At 42.2% G+C, this 19,221-nt stretch overlaps 1 protein-coding gene across 1 annotated transcript in view; it reads right to left on the bottom strand.

The window, feature by feature from the left end:
- LOC103179110 (synaptotagmin-B) overlaps window positions 1–19,221 on the bottom strand; it is a 136,073-nt gene that overhangs the window by 19,886 nt on the left and 96,966 nt on the right. The window contains 4 exon segments of the mRNA XM_007894209.2: window positions 11,696–11,813; window positions 12,697–12,864; window positions 16,767–16,813; window positions 16,816–16,933. Of these exon segments, the coding sequence (XP_007892400.2) occupies window positions 11,696–11,813; window positions 12,697–12,864; window positions 16,767–16,813; window positions 16,816–16,933 (451 nt within the window).

Genomic DNA, 19,221 nt, shown 5'->3' with positions numbered 1-19,221 from the left:
GACTCGAAGGAAACTCCACTCTGGAGACATAAACTCCTCGCGGTGTTGATGTGAGTCTCCATCACGGACTTCATTTCTTAATTAAGAAATCCAGCAAAATAGAGCCTTGTCGATACCCCTGGCGGTAAGGACAGTGCACTTCTTCCTGAGGTTGACTTTTGCTGAGCAACAAGGAACACTTGCGTACAAACTGCTGTTAATAGGATCTGTTTATTTTGTTTGTTAATGACCGGTGGACTTAACTCGTTGAAACCCATGTAGGTGAGAAAGGAAAGTGCTATCTGTGTTTTTTTTTTTGTCTGTGTTCCTCTCAGATATCGCATGCAGAAAAGACTCTTGTTCAAGGGTTTTGTGAGATGGTATGATTTTCTTTACTGTCCGATGGTTAAATGCGTATTGCTGTGTGGTACTGAACGATGCAGATCCTAGAATACTGCGGTTTGATCCCTGCTCTGTCCTGAGCTCACTGGTGTCAATCGATGTGCTTAGACCAGAGACAGGAGAGCAATCAGAGGCAGCTCCTGATACCTATTCATCGTGCTGGAAGCTATACAAACTGGTCATCTTCCTACTCCTCCAGCAATGCGAACACATTGGAAAAGCCTGCTGAGTTCTGCAATCACTCATGCTGTGGAGTCCTGTAATGTATTGGTTAGAGCACTCGCCTTGCAAACGACAGGACCTGGATTCATTTCACGGCCAGGGTGAAACCTTAGGCAGGTTTCCTTACTCTACATGCTTCTGGTTACCTAGCAATAAGTAGGATTCCGATTGTTAGTCGATTGACAGATCGCTTCTCGAGGATAATAATCCCTCAAAAAATAATAATAATAATTTGGTCACTCAATCCACGACTGTTAGTGGGACACTGCTGTGCGCAATTGGCTGCTGTGTTTCGTCTACAATATACAGTAAATTTTCACTTTCAGTGTATTCCGTGAAACGCTTTGAGACATTTCAATGATGTGATAAGGCGTTCTATCAAATGCGACAATTACTATTATTACTATTATAATAGGGCTCCAGTCTTCTCCACTGCCAGTTTGAGAAAACGTGTGAGTTTTTTAATCTAATTTCCTTAAGTAATTGAAAATTCGAGTGTTTTCCCATGGTTTCGTGCTTTAAACTGGATGAAATGTGCAGCTTTTTATTCTTGAACGGTTACGAAAATGATTACTGCCCAACAATAACGCAGCCTGCTGGCTCTCTCCCCGGCCTTCCTGCTGATTCAAAGCCACTATTTGTATCATTCCACTCAAAACAACAAAAACAGCATTTCTATTCTTTATTAACGAGAAGGTAATTTCTTAAAGGCCAGTGACAGCTAGTCAGTGATGTGGGGCACTCCATGGTAAGCTACTGCTGCTCTGACTTCTCTTTATTGGAGTCGGACATGCCAGTTGTGGCTCCCATTATCCTTTAGAAACCGAACTTTGATACAATCAGAGAATGTCAAGATCCTCACACTCCCCTTCAAACCCCCTCATGCCCTGGCACCTCCCTACCTCTCCGACCTGATTACTCCCCAACCCACCACTTTGCTCGACTGGCTCTGCTCTCCTGCTTTTTCCTCGTGCCCTCTGCTCCACCATCAGTGGTCGCGCTTTCAGCCACTGTGCCCCGAAATGCTGGAACACTCTCCCTCAATCCCTCTGTCTCGCCCTCTCCTTCCCCATCTTCAGGTCGCGCCTGAAGACTTCCTTTTCGACTGTGCTGACAGTGTATTTTGTTGCGAACGTTTCACATGAATGTTTCACAGTGACGGAGTTGGACAATAAGTGAGGGAGACGGGGGAGGCGGAGATGACCTTAAGTGCAAATCAGGAGGAGGATTTTTAGGTGGGATTATTTAGATTTAGATAGATAAATAGAGAGGGAGGAGGTGGAGGGGTCAAGGGATCGAGGGGTGGGGACCGTGCTGGGGGAGGAAATGGTTGGGGGGTGATGGCTGCAAGTAGAGAAGCAGGATAACAGAAGACCAGTGAGATGGGGGGTGCTGGACTGTGAAGGGGTTTGCAGAGGAGGACTTTGAAGTCGATGCCAGGGGAGACAGGGAGACAGTAGAATAGAATAGTCCAGTACCTGACATAGTTGGTTTATTTCCCACAACTTGATCTTATCGCCCGTCGGCGTAAGTGCAATTATAAGGTTCTGCGGCTGTCGCAGTCCACCTCCGCCAAGCTCCACTAATCCCGGCATTGACAAAGAAAAGGGAATCAATCAGCCCGGAAAGTTGCCCTGATGCTGATATTCATTTCAAAGTCAATGCGGTAATAGGAAATATCAGCCTGCTTCAGCGGCAGCGAGGTAAGAATTTTAAAATTATTTGCTAAATCAGTAAAATAGATCTGAACGCAAGTTTTGGCTAATATCACCCTCTGCCTGTTTCTTCAGGGAGGGATTGTATGTAACATGTAGTCTGGTGCTGTTCATGCATTTCAGCTGAAACTGCAAGTAATTTAAAATATATGCATTTATATTTCGGTTCTCAGAAAGCTTCCAGATTTGATCAGATTTCCCATTATATGAAATCCTTTGGCTGTAACAATCTTATTTCCTCTGGAAAGCTAATGCTGCTGAAGCAGAATTCAATCAGTCCACAAAAGGTTCGCTCAGCCAGGCACTGCAATTGAGAATAATGAACAGTAATGATCAGCAAAACAATTTCTATATCTTGTGATGAAAACTCACATCCAAGATGTGCATTTATTTCACTTTAGTTGCTCCTTAACAGCGCTGCAAAGCACAGCAATATCGCCTTTGACTTTGACATAAGGTTGGCAGCAAATTCGAAACCATGAGGACTGGATTGGTAGAGTGGTGAATTCTCGCACATTACAGTATAAAAGTGCTTTACACACTCCCAAGGGAGGTTCGGATGAAGAAGGCATTTGGCCCACTCGATCTCATCCTTTCCAAGATACCAACTCCACGCTTCCCATCGAAGCATTAAGCTGCCTATTAAATGAGTCCAGCATCCTGACCTCAACCACCTTTCCTGGTAACCGAGTCCCAACTGTTGATCGCCTCTCTATGTAAAGAAACACTTTCCTGGTGTCTGTCCTGAAATTGTCCTTCTCACCTTCTCAATGTGTACTTCTTGACCCCTTCCAGTGCAGTAAATGTCCTGTTGTTTGTGGTGCTCATGTAGATAAATGATGGTGTCAGATGCTGTGTGACACGGTTTTGGGAGTAATGACTACTTAGAGTCATTTGAACCATAGAAATTTATAGCACAGAAGAAGGACACTTGGCCCATCACGTCTGTGCTGGCTCTTTTGAGAACAATCCACTCAGTCCCATTTACCTGCCCTTTCCCCATATCCCTGAGGTTTACTGGCAGAAACTGCGCCTAAAAGACTGTGCTTTGACACAAATGAAGGCCATAGATATAGAAGGGGAATTTGCAGATCTATTTCACTGAGATGCCCTGAGTCCTTAGTTCTGTCTAATCAAAAGGGTACGAGGAGTCATTGGAAAAGTGGGATTACATTATAGATGACTCAGTATAGAGTAAAAACCACCAGCACAGATGTCATTGACCACATGACCATCTATTGTACTGTAATATTCTATGATTCTATGCCCCACCATCGGTGGTCGGCCCTTCAGACATTTCGCCCCCACCCTTTGGAACTCCATCCCACATTCCCTTCACCTCGCTCGCTCCCTTGCCTCCTTCAAGGCGCGACCCAAGACTTTCCTCTTTGACCGTGCTTTCGGCCACCTTCCTGCCCTCCACCCTCCGTTACCCTGATTAACCCCCCCGCTCGAGTTCAAATCCCTGACTGTCCAGCACCTTGGGACATCCTCCCGACGTGAAAGGCGCTACACAAATGTAATTTTGTATTATATTCTAAATGTGAAGACCAGATCCACATCCCTCTCAGTCAAAGTGAGTATCATAAGATGACAGAAATAAATTGAGAGAATATAAAGCCATTCTGAAGCAGTAACAAAGACATCTGATGAATAGCATTCTCCATGAGCTCAAACCTCCAGGTTAGCAGGAAAATTAGCCGTTTCCTCCAATTAACAACCAACAGTAATAACAACTATAATACTAATCCTTGCATTTGATACAGCACTTCTCACGTTGTTGAAATGTCTCAAAGCACTTCACTGGATTAACTGGAGGATGTGGCGACTGTCCCACAAACAGCCATGGAGGGAAAGACCAATTTTATCTGGGGGATTGTTGGTCAGGACATTGGAAGAAACTCCCTTCTCTTTTTGAGTAGTGTCATGGGATCTTTATTGTGCAACTGAAAAGGACCGATGGGACCTCGGTTTAATGTCTCATGGCAATGCAGTGGATTGAAGTGTCTTCCTAGTTTGTGAGTTCTAATAATAAATAATAATAATCTTTGCATTTGAGCATTTGTTTACTTTTTCAATCCCATTTAAAAATTGTATTGCTTAACCAGTTAAGCTAACGGGTCTCCTTTCAGACATCTTCTCTCAAGACCTAAGTGCTTTACCATATAGAGTATTTGATCAATGCTCAATCGTTTTAAGGTGATGGTAATCCTAACAGGACCCTTGTAAATACACCATGCAGTCTCACTTTTTATTACAAACATTAAGTATTTTAATTTATCTACGAAAGTAATTGAATATTTTACAAACTGAACGTGTCGTTCATCAGTTTTTAATTCTGTTATTTTAAAATAAAACACCCTCATTTAATTCTAGTAATTATAGGTCCACAGTACAGTATACTAATCTTACGATTCCTTCACCTTTTTTCTTCTCAATTATAATAAGTAATTAAAGTTCATATTTGGATGGCTTCCACTTACCAAGCTTTAATTTATTATTACACTAAAATGTTCTATTTAATGTGTTTCTCACTTGTTCAGTCAACTCATTTATTTCATCATATTGCAGAGTGCCCAACACAATTAAGCCGCATATCTCATTGGGACAAAGGTAGGTTTGGAATATATGTCTTGCATGATTTTAATTTTACTTTTCTTAAAATATATTATGTTTCTGACTGGTTAAGCAATACAATACAATAAAAAATTACATTTATACAGCGCCTTTCATGGAGGATAATAGTCCTTGCATGTGATATAGCCCCTTATCACGTCTTTGAGATGTCTCAAAGCGCTTCATGGAATATGTACTGTAAAGTGCATTGACTTATATCTTGTGGGCAGAACACGACAGCCAATTGCGCACAGGATGTCTCTCAAATAGCCATGAGGAGAATGACCAATTTTTTCATCGGGTGGGAGGGGCGAAGGTGGGAGGGTGCCACCAAGGACATTGGGAGAAACACTTTTCCCTCTTTGAAAAGTGCCACCTGAATAGGCAGACAGGACCTCAGTTTAACTTTTCATTTGAAGGATGGCGGCTGGAACCCTGAGCCATGCTTTGGAGCATCAGCCTAAGATGATCAGCTCAGTGAAGTGACCTTGGCTGTTCCTCCTGCACATTCTCAAGAGCAACCTTCTGCATAGACAACTGCAACTGTGCACAGTACATTGCGGTGATGTTAGGATCATTTCATTACCCGATTAAATTGAGTTATCATGTCATGAAACATAGATAATTTACCCTCCCATAGAGTGAAGGCCAGTGAGAGTTTTGCTGTGCTGTGCACTGCAGTCATGAAACTACAGTAAGATAAGAGATAGCAATCGCCAGTTTGACTGACGGTTCTGATATGATAAACTGTAAGATCAAAGCTTGACATGAAAGTCATCCAAAGTCTATTCCAATTGAAACTCACTGTCAGCTATTCATTTTGTATGATTCACTGAACTTGTTTCAAAAGAATAATGTAGTTTGTTTTTATGATTCCTACAGGTGGGCAGTCATACGCCAAGAGCAATGTTAGACACCAAGGAAAATACTAAATAAAGGAAAACACTATCATGTGGCAGATATTGTAAAACTCTTTGTTTTTTTTCCCCAGCAATGCATTACCAATAAATGAAGCCCTTCCCTCTTATGAATAATAATAAACCTTACACTTGATATGCAGAAAAACTCCTAATAACTCGTCACTCCAAGCAGAAAGGCCTCAAGTGCTATATTCTGTCCACAGTTACTAAATACAATGTTCAATAAATATCTGGCTGCTAATCCAATCAGGGCATGGAAAAAAACAACCAAGGTGGGTAGGTTACTCATCAAGTCACTAGGACATAGCAACCGAGCAAGGGGAGAATGGTCACCCACCCCAAGATGGCAAGCTGAGACATCGGGCAGACCTGGGAATGCCCACTTTGATGGTTTGGGTACATGCAGATAAGAGAACCTCAGCACTGTTGCGCTGAGGTTGTCTTGTTGATGTTCTGAAACAAGCTGTGAATCTGTGTCTATATAATAATAATAAAAATAATAATCCTTGCATTTGATTTAGCACCTTATCACATCTTCTAGATGTCTCAAATCTCTTCACAGAATATACTGTAAAGTGAATTGACTGTATGTTTTGTGGGCGAAACGCAGCAGCCAATTGCGCACAGCAGTGTCCCACAAACAGTCATGGATTAAGTGATCAAATTATTTTTTTTTTCTTTGAAGGGATTATTACCCCCGGAAAAGCGAACTGCCAATTGACTAACAACTGGGTTCCTACTTACTGCTAGGTAAACCGAGGTATGGAGTAAGGAAACAACATTTCGCCTTGCCGGGAATTGAACCCAGGCTCTCTCGCTTGCGAGGCAAGTGCTCTAACCAGTAAGCTATATTTATAACTGTCTGACACTGACTCTGAGTGTCTTTCGCAGACTGACTTGCCCGTCCATTCTCGGCAACTTGAGAAGAAAGTTTCCTGAGAGTGCTGTCCCTCAGAAGTTTAAACTGACTTGCTGAACATTATGGGCCTTGGAATGATGCCCTGCTGGGCCCTGCTGTGCTCTGTGAGATGATGCTCCATTAAATACGAGTGTGGAAAGTATAGCCGCAAGTAGAATGTGCCTTGAGCTAAGGCAATCTATCATGGTTTGTGTTTATATTGTAAACGTTTCACAGATGTCCATTAGTGGCCGTGTATGTATTTGCTGTGGCTGTTGTGTTTTGCTGTGGGATTGTGGTTGATGATGCTGAGACTTCAGGGGATGAAGTTGATAAATCCTTTAATTTGTTATGCCTTTATGTACTCGCCAACTAATAGTGTTTATACGCCTACTGTATCGCTCAGCCTCTGAGAAAATGTTCATGCACAGTTGGTGAGGATGCTGCCTATATTTATAACTGTCTGACACTCAAAGAGCACGACAATAGCTCATGTCCTGATTTCATTTACTCTGATGTTTATTATCATAAAAGATTATCGCGCGGCTCCAGACTGCACCGTCCTTCGCGTCGGATGGGATCCAATTCAGTGCTAGCGACCAGCACCTGTTGGACAGGGACAAGGACATCGCAACTGAGCAATGCGGGGAATGGTCACTCACTCTAGGTTGGCAAGTTGAGACTTTGCACAGACCTGGGAGATGCCCACTTCATGAAGGCTTGGGCAGTTAGAGGATTATTAGCAAGTGGTCGTGGCCAGCTTTGTGATGGCGCTCCTCAGAGGTGTGAGAGAACGAGGCTGTCCTCGAACTACTCATACCCATTGCTATCATAAAGAGGCTGTTCCCAGGTCTGTGGCCTCTCCAGTTGTGAGGTTGCCAAAGCTTGTTGACCGAATCCCAAAGTTGTGGCACCCTGTAGTTCCCATTCCCCCGACTTGCTAAGCACCCGGCCACCTCTCTACATTGTATTCAGTGAAGTCGCTGTGGTTGGGATTAGGCTGCCCAAACAACAGCTGACCTTTACTCTTAAGATACTCAACTCGTGGAAGCACGACCCATAAATGGCAGTGAGCGCCAGCGAGCAGAACAACACGGGTGGGCTTTGAGTAAAGCAGAGTGGGAAGCATTAATCTGCTCTCCCACCCCCACAAGTCACTAACCTGCTGGAAGTGAGCACAGAACATGAGATGCAATGCAACATAACTGATGGGAAGGGTACATATGTTGCGAACGCCTTGGGACATCCTCCTTTCGTGAAAGGTGCTACACAAATGTAATTTGTTGTTGTTGTTTGTTGTTGAGAGAGCGAGTTAAAGGGTTCAATGTTCATTTTAATACTAGCCTGGCAATGGATTTTTTTAAAAAAAACACTGCGATTCCAGCTGTTGGATGTGACCCACTCTGGGGAGAGGGTTACAATGCATAGCCACAACCCAGGAGACAAAGACCACAGACCGAATAAACAACAGGGGGATAAGAAGAGGTTGTCTGGCTGATTGTCACACTCTGCAGTGGTTTGTGATCTGCTACACAGTAGTAGTAAATCACAGATTCGCCCACAAAAATATACAATCAATTCACTTTGTAGTATATTCTGTGAAGTGCTTTGAGACGGCTCGAAGATCTGATAAGGTGCTATATCAAATGCTAGGATTATATATATATATAGACATATTAATGCAGCACACAGTAATGATTGTGTTGACGTTGATTTCACTGGAGGAAGTGATAATGGGAAGTATCTTTATGTTCAAAGCTAGGACACAAGAACAACAACAACAAATTACATTTGCATTGGCCCTTTCACGTCAAGAGGACGTCCCAAGGCACTTGTTTGTTAACGTTTGCCTTTTTCAATGGAAGGTTCGGTTACCCAATCAAACAGAACTAGCCACATTCGACAGCGACAGCCCCAAATCTTAAACCCGTGAAGACACTTTGAAATTCTCCTTTGAACTACGTGGTAGTGCTGTTCTCAAACCACCTTTATACATGGATGACAATAAAGGCAGTGAATTGGGTCACATGGAAGGGTAATAAAAAGGGAGCCTCGGAAAGAGATAATCGATGAGAGATAAATTAGTCCATTATCACAGGGCACTTATACTGCACTGTTTGCAGTAGTTCAACTCGATCTTTGAATTGATTCAGTAACCAGGTGTGCAGAATAACTGCAGTTTTAATGAGTCTGACGCTGGTTTGGACCAGAGTTGAGATACTATCACACAGCTCACATTTGTACTCAGCTGTGGTTGAGGTGAACCTTTTTACGTTTACAGTGAATCTACTAAAAATAAGCAGCGTTCCTGGCTAATATCTTTAATAATATTATTAATACTAATCATATTCATTGCATTTGATATGACTTTCACATCGGGAGCGCTTCACAGGATATACAGTAAACTGTAGTCACTCTTTTTTGTAGGTGAACGTGGCAGCCAGGAGAAGGTTGAGGGTGCGATATGATTACGGTCTTTAAGATTCTGAAGGGAATAGATAATGTGAACCATGAGAAGCTGTTTTATCTTGTACAGAACAGGAGAAGCAGAGGACACGGCCCACGATTGAAAGGGGTAAGTTCAGAACAAATCTGGGGAAACACTGCTTCAGTGAGCTTATCTCTCGGGAGACAGTGGAAGCAAAAAATGTTGCTTGTTTCAAGAACAAATTCAATAAGATTTCTGCTTGAAAATAATATCTCGGGACACAGTATATAATTTGGGACACGACATGTCAAGCGACTGCCAGGATGGTGGAGATGCCCATCCGTTTCGCCCACAAATATACAGTCAATTCACTTACAGTATATCCTGTGAAGCGCTTTGCGACGTCTAGAAGACATCAAAAGCACTATATCAAATGCAAGGATTATTATTATTATATCTGACATGGAAGGCACTATATGTTCAGGCACTATCAAAAAAAATGCAAAATGCAAGGATTATTATATCAAAGTAGATAAATAATAATAATAATCCTTGCATTTGACATAGCGCCTTATCACATTGGTGTGACGTCACAAAGTGCTTCACAGAATATATTGTAAAGTGAATTGACTGTGTATTTTTTAGGGTGATGCCAATTGTGCACAGATAGTTAATGCACCTTGGAATGTAATGGTTAATCAGAATACGTTCTAAATGGAAATGATCGGGGAAGAGGAGATTACACTGACCGTTACAGCATGGAAACAAGCCATTTGGCTGTTTGCCTACAAAATACATACAATCGCCCCACTTTCCTGTATGTCCTGTGAAGCTCTTTAATTAAAACATCTCGATGACTTGATAAGGTGCTATATCAAATGTGAGGATTATGATTATTCAAACTAGTCCGAGCTAGTGTTTATACTCCACACAAGCCTCCACCCCTCCAATTCCCTCCCTTCTGATGTACGCATCAGGTTCCTTCTTAAATATGTTGATGAACAAAGAGATTTGATGATCCAGGTAAATCAGTCATTAAAAGTTAGTTCACAGGTGCAGAAAGCAATCAAAAAGACTCATGGGATGCTGCTCGTATGCACAGTATCAAATATCAGTCTAACTCTCTCTAGGGAAGCTATTCTGCTCCAGGCAGCTTTCTCTTAAAACCAGGGGATTTCTGCCACCAAAACCTAAACAAGCAAACGCAACTAAAGCGGGAAGATTATTCCATTTTACGTTTTCAGATTCAGAACTCAGTCAGAACTTGCAAGCGGCTTAACTTAATTACAGATCCCAGTGGATTAACAAAAAAAAGTCATGTCTGCATTTTTCATTTTAACTGGTTTTTAATTTCATTTTTGGGCTTTCTTTAATCTTATTTTAAGTGCGCCATTAATCTAGAATTTTTTTCTAAAAAAAAATGGTAGGAAGTACCGCAGGCAAGATCATTTTCTGCACTTATTTAAACCATGTCTGTTTTGTAAGGTCACTCAAGGTTTCAGGCTAAATGGCCTGTCGTTGCGTTTGGAACTTAGTGTTTCACAGAGCTCTTCAGGAGTGAAAGCAGTATTCCCATCCTTGGGAATCAATCAATCAATGGGCCTATCAGTGGTTGAATCAGATAGTACTGATGCATTTATGAGGAAGCTAGATATACACACACAAGGGAATTGAAGGGTATGGGAGAGAGTAAGTGGAAGCTCGTGTGAAGTATAAACACTGGCACGGACTAGTTGGGTCAAATGTGTTGTACAATCTATGTAAATCTATGACAATGGGATGACAATAACTTGGTGTGGTGCTCTTAAAACCCAAACAGTCCATTACAATCATGCTCAGCAGCAAATTAAAAGGATGTATTGAACTGCAAGACAGAAACTTTAAGGGGTCTACCATGTATGTGGCCCCAGAACCCATCGTCACGTTCTGATGTGTTCAGAATATGATCTATCCCTCTGCCTTTGCCCCTCTCGCTATCTATCTTCAAATTCCACCTTAAAACCCACCACTTTCTTTCTCTAGAGACAGTGGCAATAGCTTAACAGTGTTTTATGCCATTCTGACCCACACACTTGTGTCGGCCACACACTCGCCTGAAATTAGTCCGCTTTCCGAGTTACAAAAAGTGTCGGAAACGGATGGGAGCAATCATTGTAACAGCATTCCTCACAAAAGATTCAGGACAACCACCACCACAAAGCATTGGGGCAGGGTGGGGGGGAATCCAAACAAATTGCTTCCTACTGTATTCTTGTGGCCTTTAAATTATCAAAATAGCAATTTCAGTTCAACATACCTTCTCTTGCTAGTAAATCTAATTGATAATAAATTCCTTTCAGAGTACCTGGTGACACAAGCTGAATGAGGAGGGGATGGGGGGGCAGCTACTGATTGAAGAAGCTTCATGAGGTCTAGTCTGTTTTTCAGTGAGGAGTTGGCAACATACAGTTTTGCATCTGTTAGAAATTCAATGTGTTTTGCAGTCGTAGGGGCAGGTTCAATGCTGGTTTCTTACCTGAGAGGCCACCCACATCCATTTTCTTCAGGTTCTTTGCCTCCAGAATGCAGACCGTGAGTTTGCCTGCAGTGGGGACGTAGCGCAGGGAACAGCAGATGTCTCCCAGTTTCTCTGGCTGCAGGACAAAAAGGCACAGATTTTAGATCGCACCGTTACGAGATCGGTTCGGATTAAGACCAGTTCGGATCATCCTTCCAGAACACCCACCTGATCATCTTCCCATCACAGTACCAAGCTGCTTTTGTTTTCAAATGAGTCTAGTGTCCTGTCTTGGTGTCCTGGACACTGGACTTCACACAAGTACAGTGTCCAGTGACTTGGGACGTCCTCCTGATGTGAAAGGCGCTGTACAAATGTCATTTTGTATTGTATTGCATTGCCATTGAAAAACACAGCCAACTTCCTGACAACTGATCAGAAATATTTGACCGGTTTGACAGAATTGGAAAGAGTGAGCTATTTCACAACACTGACATTTCTCATATTTTTGATCACAAATACTCATTAAAAAAAGTTGCGGAAAGATTATTAGAATATTGATCAACTCATTTCTACTGCTTACTTCGAAGCACCATTCCTTTTCTTTCATACACAAGTTCTGATGGACTTTCGCACCAGTAACGGTAATAAGTGGGGCAATGTGAGAAAAACAGCAAGAAATTACATTTGTATAGCGCCTTTCACATCGAGAGGACGTCCCAAGGCGCTAAGATTAAATTCCTTAGTCTTGCTGCCTTCGCACTCAGTCAAGAATACTGTGTACTAAGAACAAATCACTATTCACATCTGTTTCCGGTTTATTGGTACTTTAGTACAAATTATTACCTAAGAGAAATCTGAATTAATTAATGATACTTTGCAAACAGCAATGTGGTGCTGAACTTGAGTTTTACAATTCTGCTGTAAATAACCAAACACATTATGTTAAATGTCTATGACAGTTGTGACATCCTCATTTACAGTTCTGGTGATAATCAAAGGAATATTTAAGAGCTTACCTCCTCTTTCTCAGCACTCTCCAGATCTCGCCATTCCTCAAGTTGCTGCCCAAGGTCCACTTTGGTCATGGGGACGAGGACCAGACCAATGCAGTCATGTTTGGAGAACCGATCAAAGTCATACACGGCCATCACGAGGGTCTTTCCTCCCAGCTCCTGATATGGAACCTGTGTAAAACAGCAGAATGCAATGGAAGATGTGTAAACTTACCTCCATTACAAAGACAAACCTATGATTCAGCCTTGACAACAGCTCGTCTGATTTCTCTATCCAAGCCAACTGAGCTCCCTCACCGACATTGAGATGCTGTATGCGAAATTGAATAATGCAACTGGAAGAATATTATAATAATAATCCTTGATATTGCTCCTTTCACATCGTGAGAATGTCTCAAAGCACTTCACAGGATTTACTGTAAACTTGACTGTGTGTTGTAGGCGGCAGCCAATTTGCACACAGCAATGTCCCACAAACAGCCGTGAAATGATTGAGCAAGTATTATCTGAAGGATTGTTAGCTAGGACACCGGGAGAAACTCCCTTCTCTTCATAAATAAAGTGGCACGCGGAGTGTGGTTACACTGGAAGGAAAACACCAGCACAGATTTGATGGACCAAATGGCCTTCTTATGAGCTGCAAAAATAATAATAATTAATATTCCCTTCTTTGATTCCATCGAAATCCACTTGAAGGTGTATATTTAATATGTGTCTAAGATGTAGCAAAGAAACTGATTCTTATAGTAATTTATGGATAAGGGGGCAACCCTATTATAAAGCAGGTGACCTGGTGGACTTCCTGACCATTAAAAGATGGCTGACTTCCTGGTCAACAGGTCACTGAAGCCACCATTTTCCACACGCTGCACATGTGTGCCGTGCGCAGGAAGCGTGGCTGATGTCACTTCCTTTGCAAAGTAGCATCAGCGCCGCTTCCTGAGCGTACCATGCAGGAAGTGATGTCAGGGGCAACTTGATCACCCGGAAGTTGGCAATTTTTTCTACGGTCAGTTACAGCGCAGGGTTTGAGACACTGGACCAGAAGGGCACGTTATTGCAGGGCTGTCCTGTACACTAAACGATTAGTGGCTCATAGGAATTGACAATAGTACTCAAAGGTACCTGCTTCCAAATCCACAGGATAATAATTCTCCCCCCCCACAAAAATAGTAATAGTTTGGTCACTCAGTTCAATAGCACATCGAAGAATATTGAGACTAGACTCTCAAAACAGAGGGAAAAGAACCTTCAACTGCAGTTAAATATTCTTAGTGTCTAACGCGTTTTGACAAAGCAATTTATTCATTAATTGAAACAATTTTGCAACGCTAAATGCAATGGACAGTTTCCCAATGTCATCTCAGTAAACCTGTTAGTGGAGCTCAGCAATGTGCTCGAGTTTGCATGGCAAAACCCTAAGAAGCCATCAGCCGTTAAGTGGAGGATAAGATCAATATTTTTGTTTTCGTGATAAAAGGGCAAATTACGATGCAGTCACGGAACTGGCCTCGTCTTTGCCATGTTGCACAGGAAATCATTGGAATGGAACGTAGATTGAGACTATTTCCCCCCCTCAAAATTCTATCACCCATTCTATTTGCATAGCTTTATCATTTCTCTGTGTCATTTATTACATCGGGGGTCTAAAATGCACCTTGGGGTAATATTCAACGGGTTTAAGTACTTCGAGACTCTGCCCCGCATGTAGGACACTATATCAATTTGTTGTCAGTCTTAAGGATGGCAAATTGTCACGTCTTGGCAGGCATATCATTGCAAGACGCATGATATTAATTTGGGCTCGTCCATGCTCTGCCCAACAGCAGTGGGCAAGAGATTTGAAGAGTGTTTGATTTGTCTTTGCTACAGCCTAACTACAGCAAGCGTGAGATGAATTGGCCTCCTTTCTCTACGGTCCGATTGACACCCAACAGGAACATTCAGCACTGTTATTGTAACACTTGTTAAAGCACTGATCATGTAACTCGCTCTTTCAGTCACACCAAAAATTTTTTTGAACATGTTGGGAGGAGGGAGAGGGGGCATGTACTGTGCGAGTCATAAATTCTGCATGACTATTGCTTCATTTTTTTAAGAGCTCCGGTGCGATGCAGCGTGGAGCTGGAGGGATAAATACACAAACTGCTGGGTTTCCGGCAGAATAAACACAATGAGATTCGGCTAAGGGTGTCCGGGTGCAAAAGGTAGGCGCAAAAGGGTAGGACATTTCTGAAGTATCAGACCAATGAAATGTACCGGTGTGCACATCTATCTCAAATGTTGTCTCGCCAAATCGGCTGGTTTCCAGCGGTTATCGCTTGATTAATTTTAATTACTATTAGATAGCAACACCACCTTTTTAGGCTTCAATCCCAGAGCTTTGCCATATTGGAGTCACTGGCAGATTTAATGAAATTATGCAGCTGAAATGGATCAAAAGCCCCATGTCGTTCTATCATTACTCTTTTTGATACTGACTAAACGTAGCCAGGAAACTAATAATTCAATGCATTAGCTGAATAATACCTTTATATCATTTCATATTTCCTTTATCCGTGGAAGATTCATCTATCTGTTTTCAGTTGACAAGAACCAGGACCTAGTGTACTACAGGGTGATGTGTGTAAAATGTGTGTATTTTTAGCTCCGCATTAAAAGTTATGGCAAGCAGTAAAATCAAGCCTGACAATGGATTTCTGTTAATCTGTCCACATGTCTGCTGTTTCAACAAGTCCAGGGAGGCATCAAAGCAGAACAACACTGAGTCAGGAGTTCTAAACCTACTAAAGTCAGCCAGAAGTACAAGGATTCTCAATCAATGTCTTCTAATGAAAGATGTGGGTTGTACCTAACAGATGTCAGATGGCATAAGAACCAGTGAAGAGACTAGGGGAAATTTTTTTTTACGCAGTGAGTTGTTACGATCTGGAATGCACTGCCTCAAAGGGTGATGAAAGTAAATAATAATAATATTAATAATAATCCTTGCATTTGACATAGTGCCTTATCACGTCTTCGAGATGTCTCAAAGCGCTTCACAGAATATATTGTAAATTGAATTGACTGTATATTTTGTGGGTGAATTGCGGCAGCCAATTGCAGTGTCCCACAAACACTCATGGATTGAGTGACCAAATTATTTCTTTTTCTTTTTTGAGTGGATTATTAACCCCGGAAAAGCGATCCGCTATTCGACTAACAACCGGGTACCTACTTACTGCTAGGTAAACAGAGGTGTGTGGAGTAAGGAAACTTGCCTAAGGTTTCATCCTGCCCGGAATCAAACCCAGGTCTTCTTGCTTACGGGATGAGTGCTCTAACCACTAAGCTACAGGAAACCACAAGTATAATAATAATAATCCTTGCATTTGATATAGCGCTTTTCACGTCTTCTAGACATCTCAAAGCGCTTCACAGAATATACTGTAAAGTGAACTGACTGTATATTTGTGGGCGAAACGCGGCAGCCAATTGTGCACAGCAGTGTCCCACAAACAGTCGTGGATTGAGTGACCAAATTCTTATTGTTTTTTTTCTTGAGGATTATTATCAGGCGTGTGGAGTAAGGAAACTTACCCAAGGTTTCACCCTGCCTGGAATCAACCCAGGTCTCTCGCTTGCGAGTCCAGCGCTCTAACCATTGAGCTACAGGACTTCAAACTATATATTCAATATTCTTTTATTATTAGTTATTATTGACAGATTCTAATAATAAAAGAAAATTGGATTATTCTTGAAAAGGAAACAGTTGCAAGGCTATGGGAAAAGAACGGGGGAGTGTGACTAATCTGATAGCTCTTTCAAAGAGCTGGCACAGGCACGATGGGCCGAATGGCCTCCTTCTGTGCTGTATAATTCTATGATTCTTATGCTGTACTCTCTCCATTTATTACGCTTCATGTTCAATGACTAACTACTTATAGATTAATAATCAAAAGATTAACTGCGACTTCTTCCAATTGTCAGCATTTGGCTGTCACAAAACCAGCACTAACGCTAACACTTGTCTAGCCTGCAGCAGTTTATTTGCCCGTAATGTTTCTGTACGCAGACAACTAGTGTGATATTACCTTGAAAGTGAACGATTCATTGAAGTTAGGATTCAGGGTCTTTTTTGAACCTTTGTCTCGTATTTCTTCTTCTTGTCAGGGAGCAGGAAGACTTTGACGTAAGGATCGGATGTGCCACAAGGATCCAGTGCCGGTAGTTCAGCTGCCTGAAGAACTCCTACTGTCAGCTGCAAAAGATGATGAGAGATGTTAAAGATCTGCAATGTCAAGCAAATGTCATGAAGATGCAATGCACATCGAAGGTCAGGTTAATACTGAAAGCCTTTGTCGTTTTGTGCAGTTCCAACAGAAACCCATTGGTGTTTTCAAGAATGTCCAAAATACAGCAACAACAAGATTACATTTGTATAGCGCCCTTCACGTCGGAAGGACATCCCAAGGGGCTGAACAGACAGAGTTACGGACCCGAGCTGAGGGTTGGGATGGGGGAGGGAGCTCAGTGGGAAGAATCCCAGGTCTCAGTGATTGGTCTGTCAATTCGAGTCCTGCCGATGAGCCTGGCTGGCTGGTCTGTCATCAGCAGAGCCTTGGAGTACTGAGACAACCGTGGATGATTGACAACATTCTGTTGTTGAGAACTTCACCTCGGAGCCAGCTCAGCTTCAAGGAGAAATCACTTCCCTCCCCCAGGAGCTGAGCTTGAAGGTTCTGCTGCTAATTAAGGTCATCAAACATTTGGACTTTCGAGGCATTGCAGTTCAGTGGCTGAAACAATTACTAGTTCTCTGCTGAGGTGAGGATGTGAAGGAATCCAGGTGTCTGTGTCCTCATAGTTGCTACCAATTTTAATGGCACACACGTGGTGTATAATGGACACATTTCAACAGAATATCTCCATAACAGAATCTGTAAACTACCGGTAACCTTGTATCTGACTGTCAGCAAGAGATAAAAATTACAGGGAAACCACACAACAGTAACCTTGCCAAAATCACCCTGGCGTTATGTCGTTGATTTATTGCAAGGCTTGCAATACTTGACTCACAGAGGGTTACAAGGCCAGCTTTTAAAGTGCTTTTTTAAAACATAAGGAAAGACATTCAATGTGTAAGACTTATCATTGTGTTTGTTCCAGCCATTTAACAATGACTGAACCTCAACTGCAGGCAGAGTGAACACCATTGATGGAAGCTTGTGATGAGCAGAGTTATTGACTACAGTATATTTGGACCATTGCAAACAATGGCTTTCGGGTTGTTGCTGTTAGTTAGATATTACTGCAGCACAACTCAGTGGGAACGAGTCACAGAGAAAAGAGGTCAGCTCCCAACCAGCCTTTATGGTTTCACATCGCTTATTGGTTTCTGTTGATTGCTTTTAATGAGATCAGTGGAACCTTCCTGCTGGCGTGAAATAACAATGAAATAATTATCATAAATTGACAGTGTTTTGGATCGCTGTGACAATCATCACTGGTAATAGTATCACATGTCAGAATGCTGACCCTCCATAGACTTAGCATTCTGGCCAAGTTGCATTGATGGAGGAAACAAAAGCCTTGGATTGTTCCTTGAACATAGAACTCTGTTACGAAAAGTGAAATGGGTCACAATTTGGACACGTGATACTGTCATCGGTGTCAATGGTCATAAATGTCACTCGACCAGACGTGTGGTCAAAAGCTGTCAATAGTTATCAGTGCTGTCTTTTGCCAGCCCCTGGACTGCAATTTTGGTCGATGTGACAATTGTCACCGGTAATAGTATCACATGTCAAAATCTTGACCCTGTAGACTTTAGGACACGTATTAAAAATTATTCCAGAAAGAGCACGAGATGGAACATTGGGTTAGGTCACAGTCCTTGTTTTTGCCACTGGGACCTGGGTTCAAATCTAAGGGCAGAACAGTGGAATGAAACTAGTTTTTATTTCCGCAGACAGCTGTCAAAAGGTGAACTGAGTTTGTGCAACCTCAGTCCAGCCCCCGCACAGAAAGGGAGCAAAATAAGGTCTGTCCTAACACTGAATTGGGAGTGTCACTGGAGAGGTAGTCCTTCTGAGGCTGTGAAGGGACATTGTTGGGACGATGAACAGGAGCTTCAGCGACGTGTGATTCAGGAATCACTTATTCTGTTCTCAATTGCAGTGTAACTCCATTGCACTCGACCTACTGTCACAGTAGAATTGTAAATATCCAGTCTCCTTCCAGGATGTTGTGAAAGTGATTCATATGAAACAAGCAGCCTGATGTGAAAGTGTATTTCTTTTTGGTGTCAGCCAGGTGTTGCTTCCATGTGGAAATCCATCACCAAAGCTGAAGCGTATCTGTTGCAAACTGCCGGGAATTCCATATATACATGGAGCAAGTGTAAAGAACTGCTGTACAATGGAGTAACTTAACCTTCTGACAGGCCTCTCTATTCTCATTCTGGACTCGTGGAATATGGGAGTTTTTGCTTCTGTTTTGTTAGAGGCACAAGTTTAGACTGTCCATTCAGATGTTACTACCAACATC

The sequence above is a fragment of the Callorhinchus milii genome, unplaced genomic scaffold, assembly GCF_018977255.1.
Source record: "Callorhinchus milii isolate IMCB2004 unplaced genomic scaffold, IMCB_Cmil_1.0 Scaffold19, whole genome shotgun sequence".
Taxonomy (NCBI): Eukaryota; Metazoa; Chordata; class Chondrichthyes; order Chimaeriformes; family Callorhinchidae; genus Callorhinchus; species Callorhinchus milii.
Note: the sequence above shows the minus strand (reverse complement) of the source record. Positions and strands in the feature narration are given on the sequence as shown.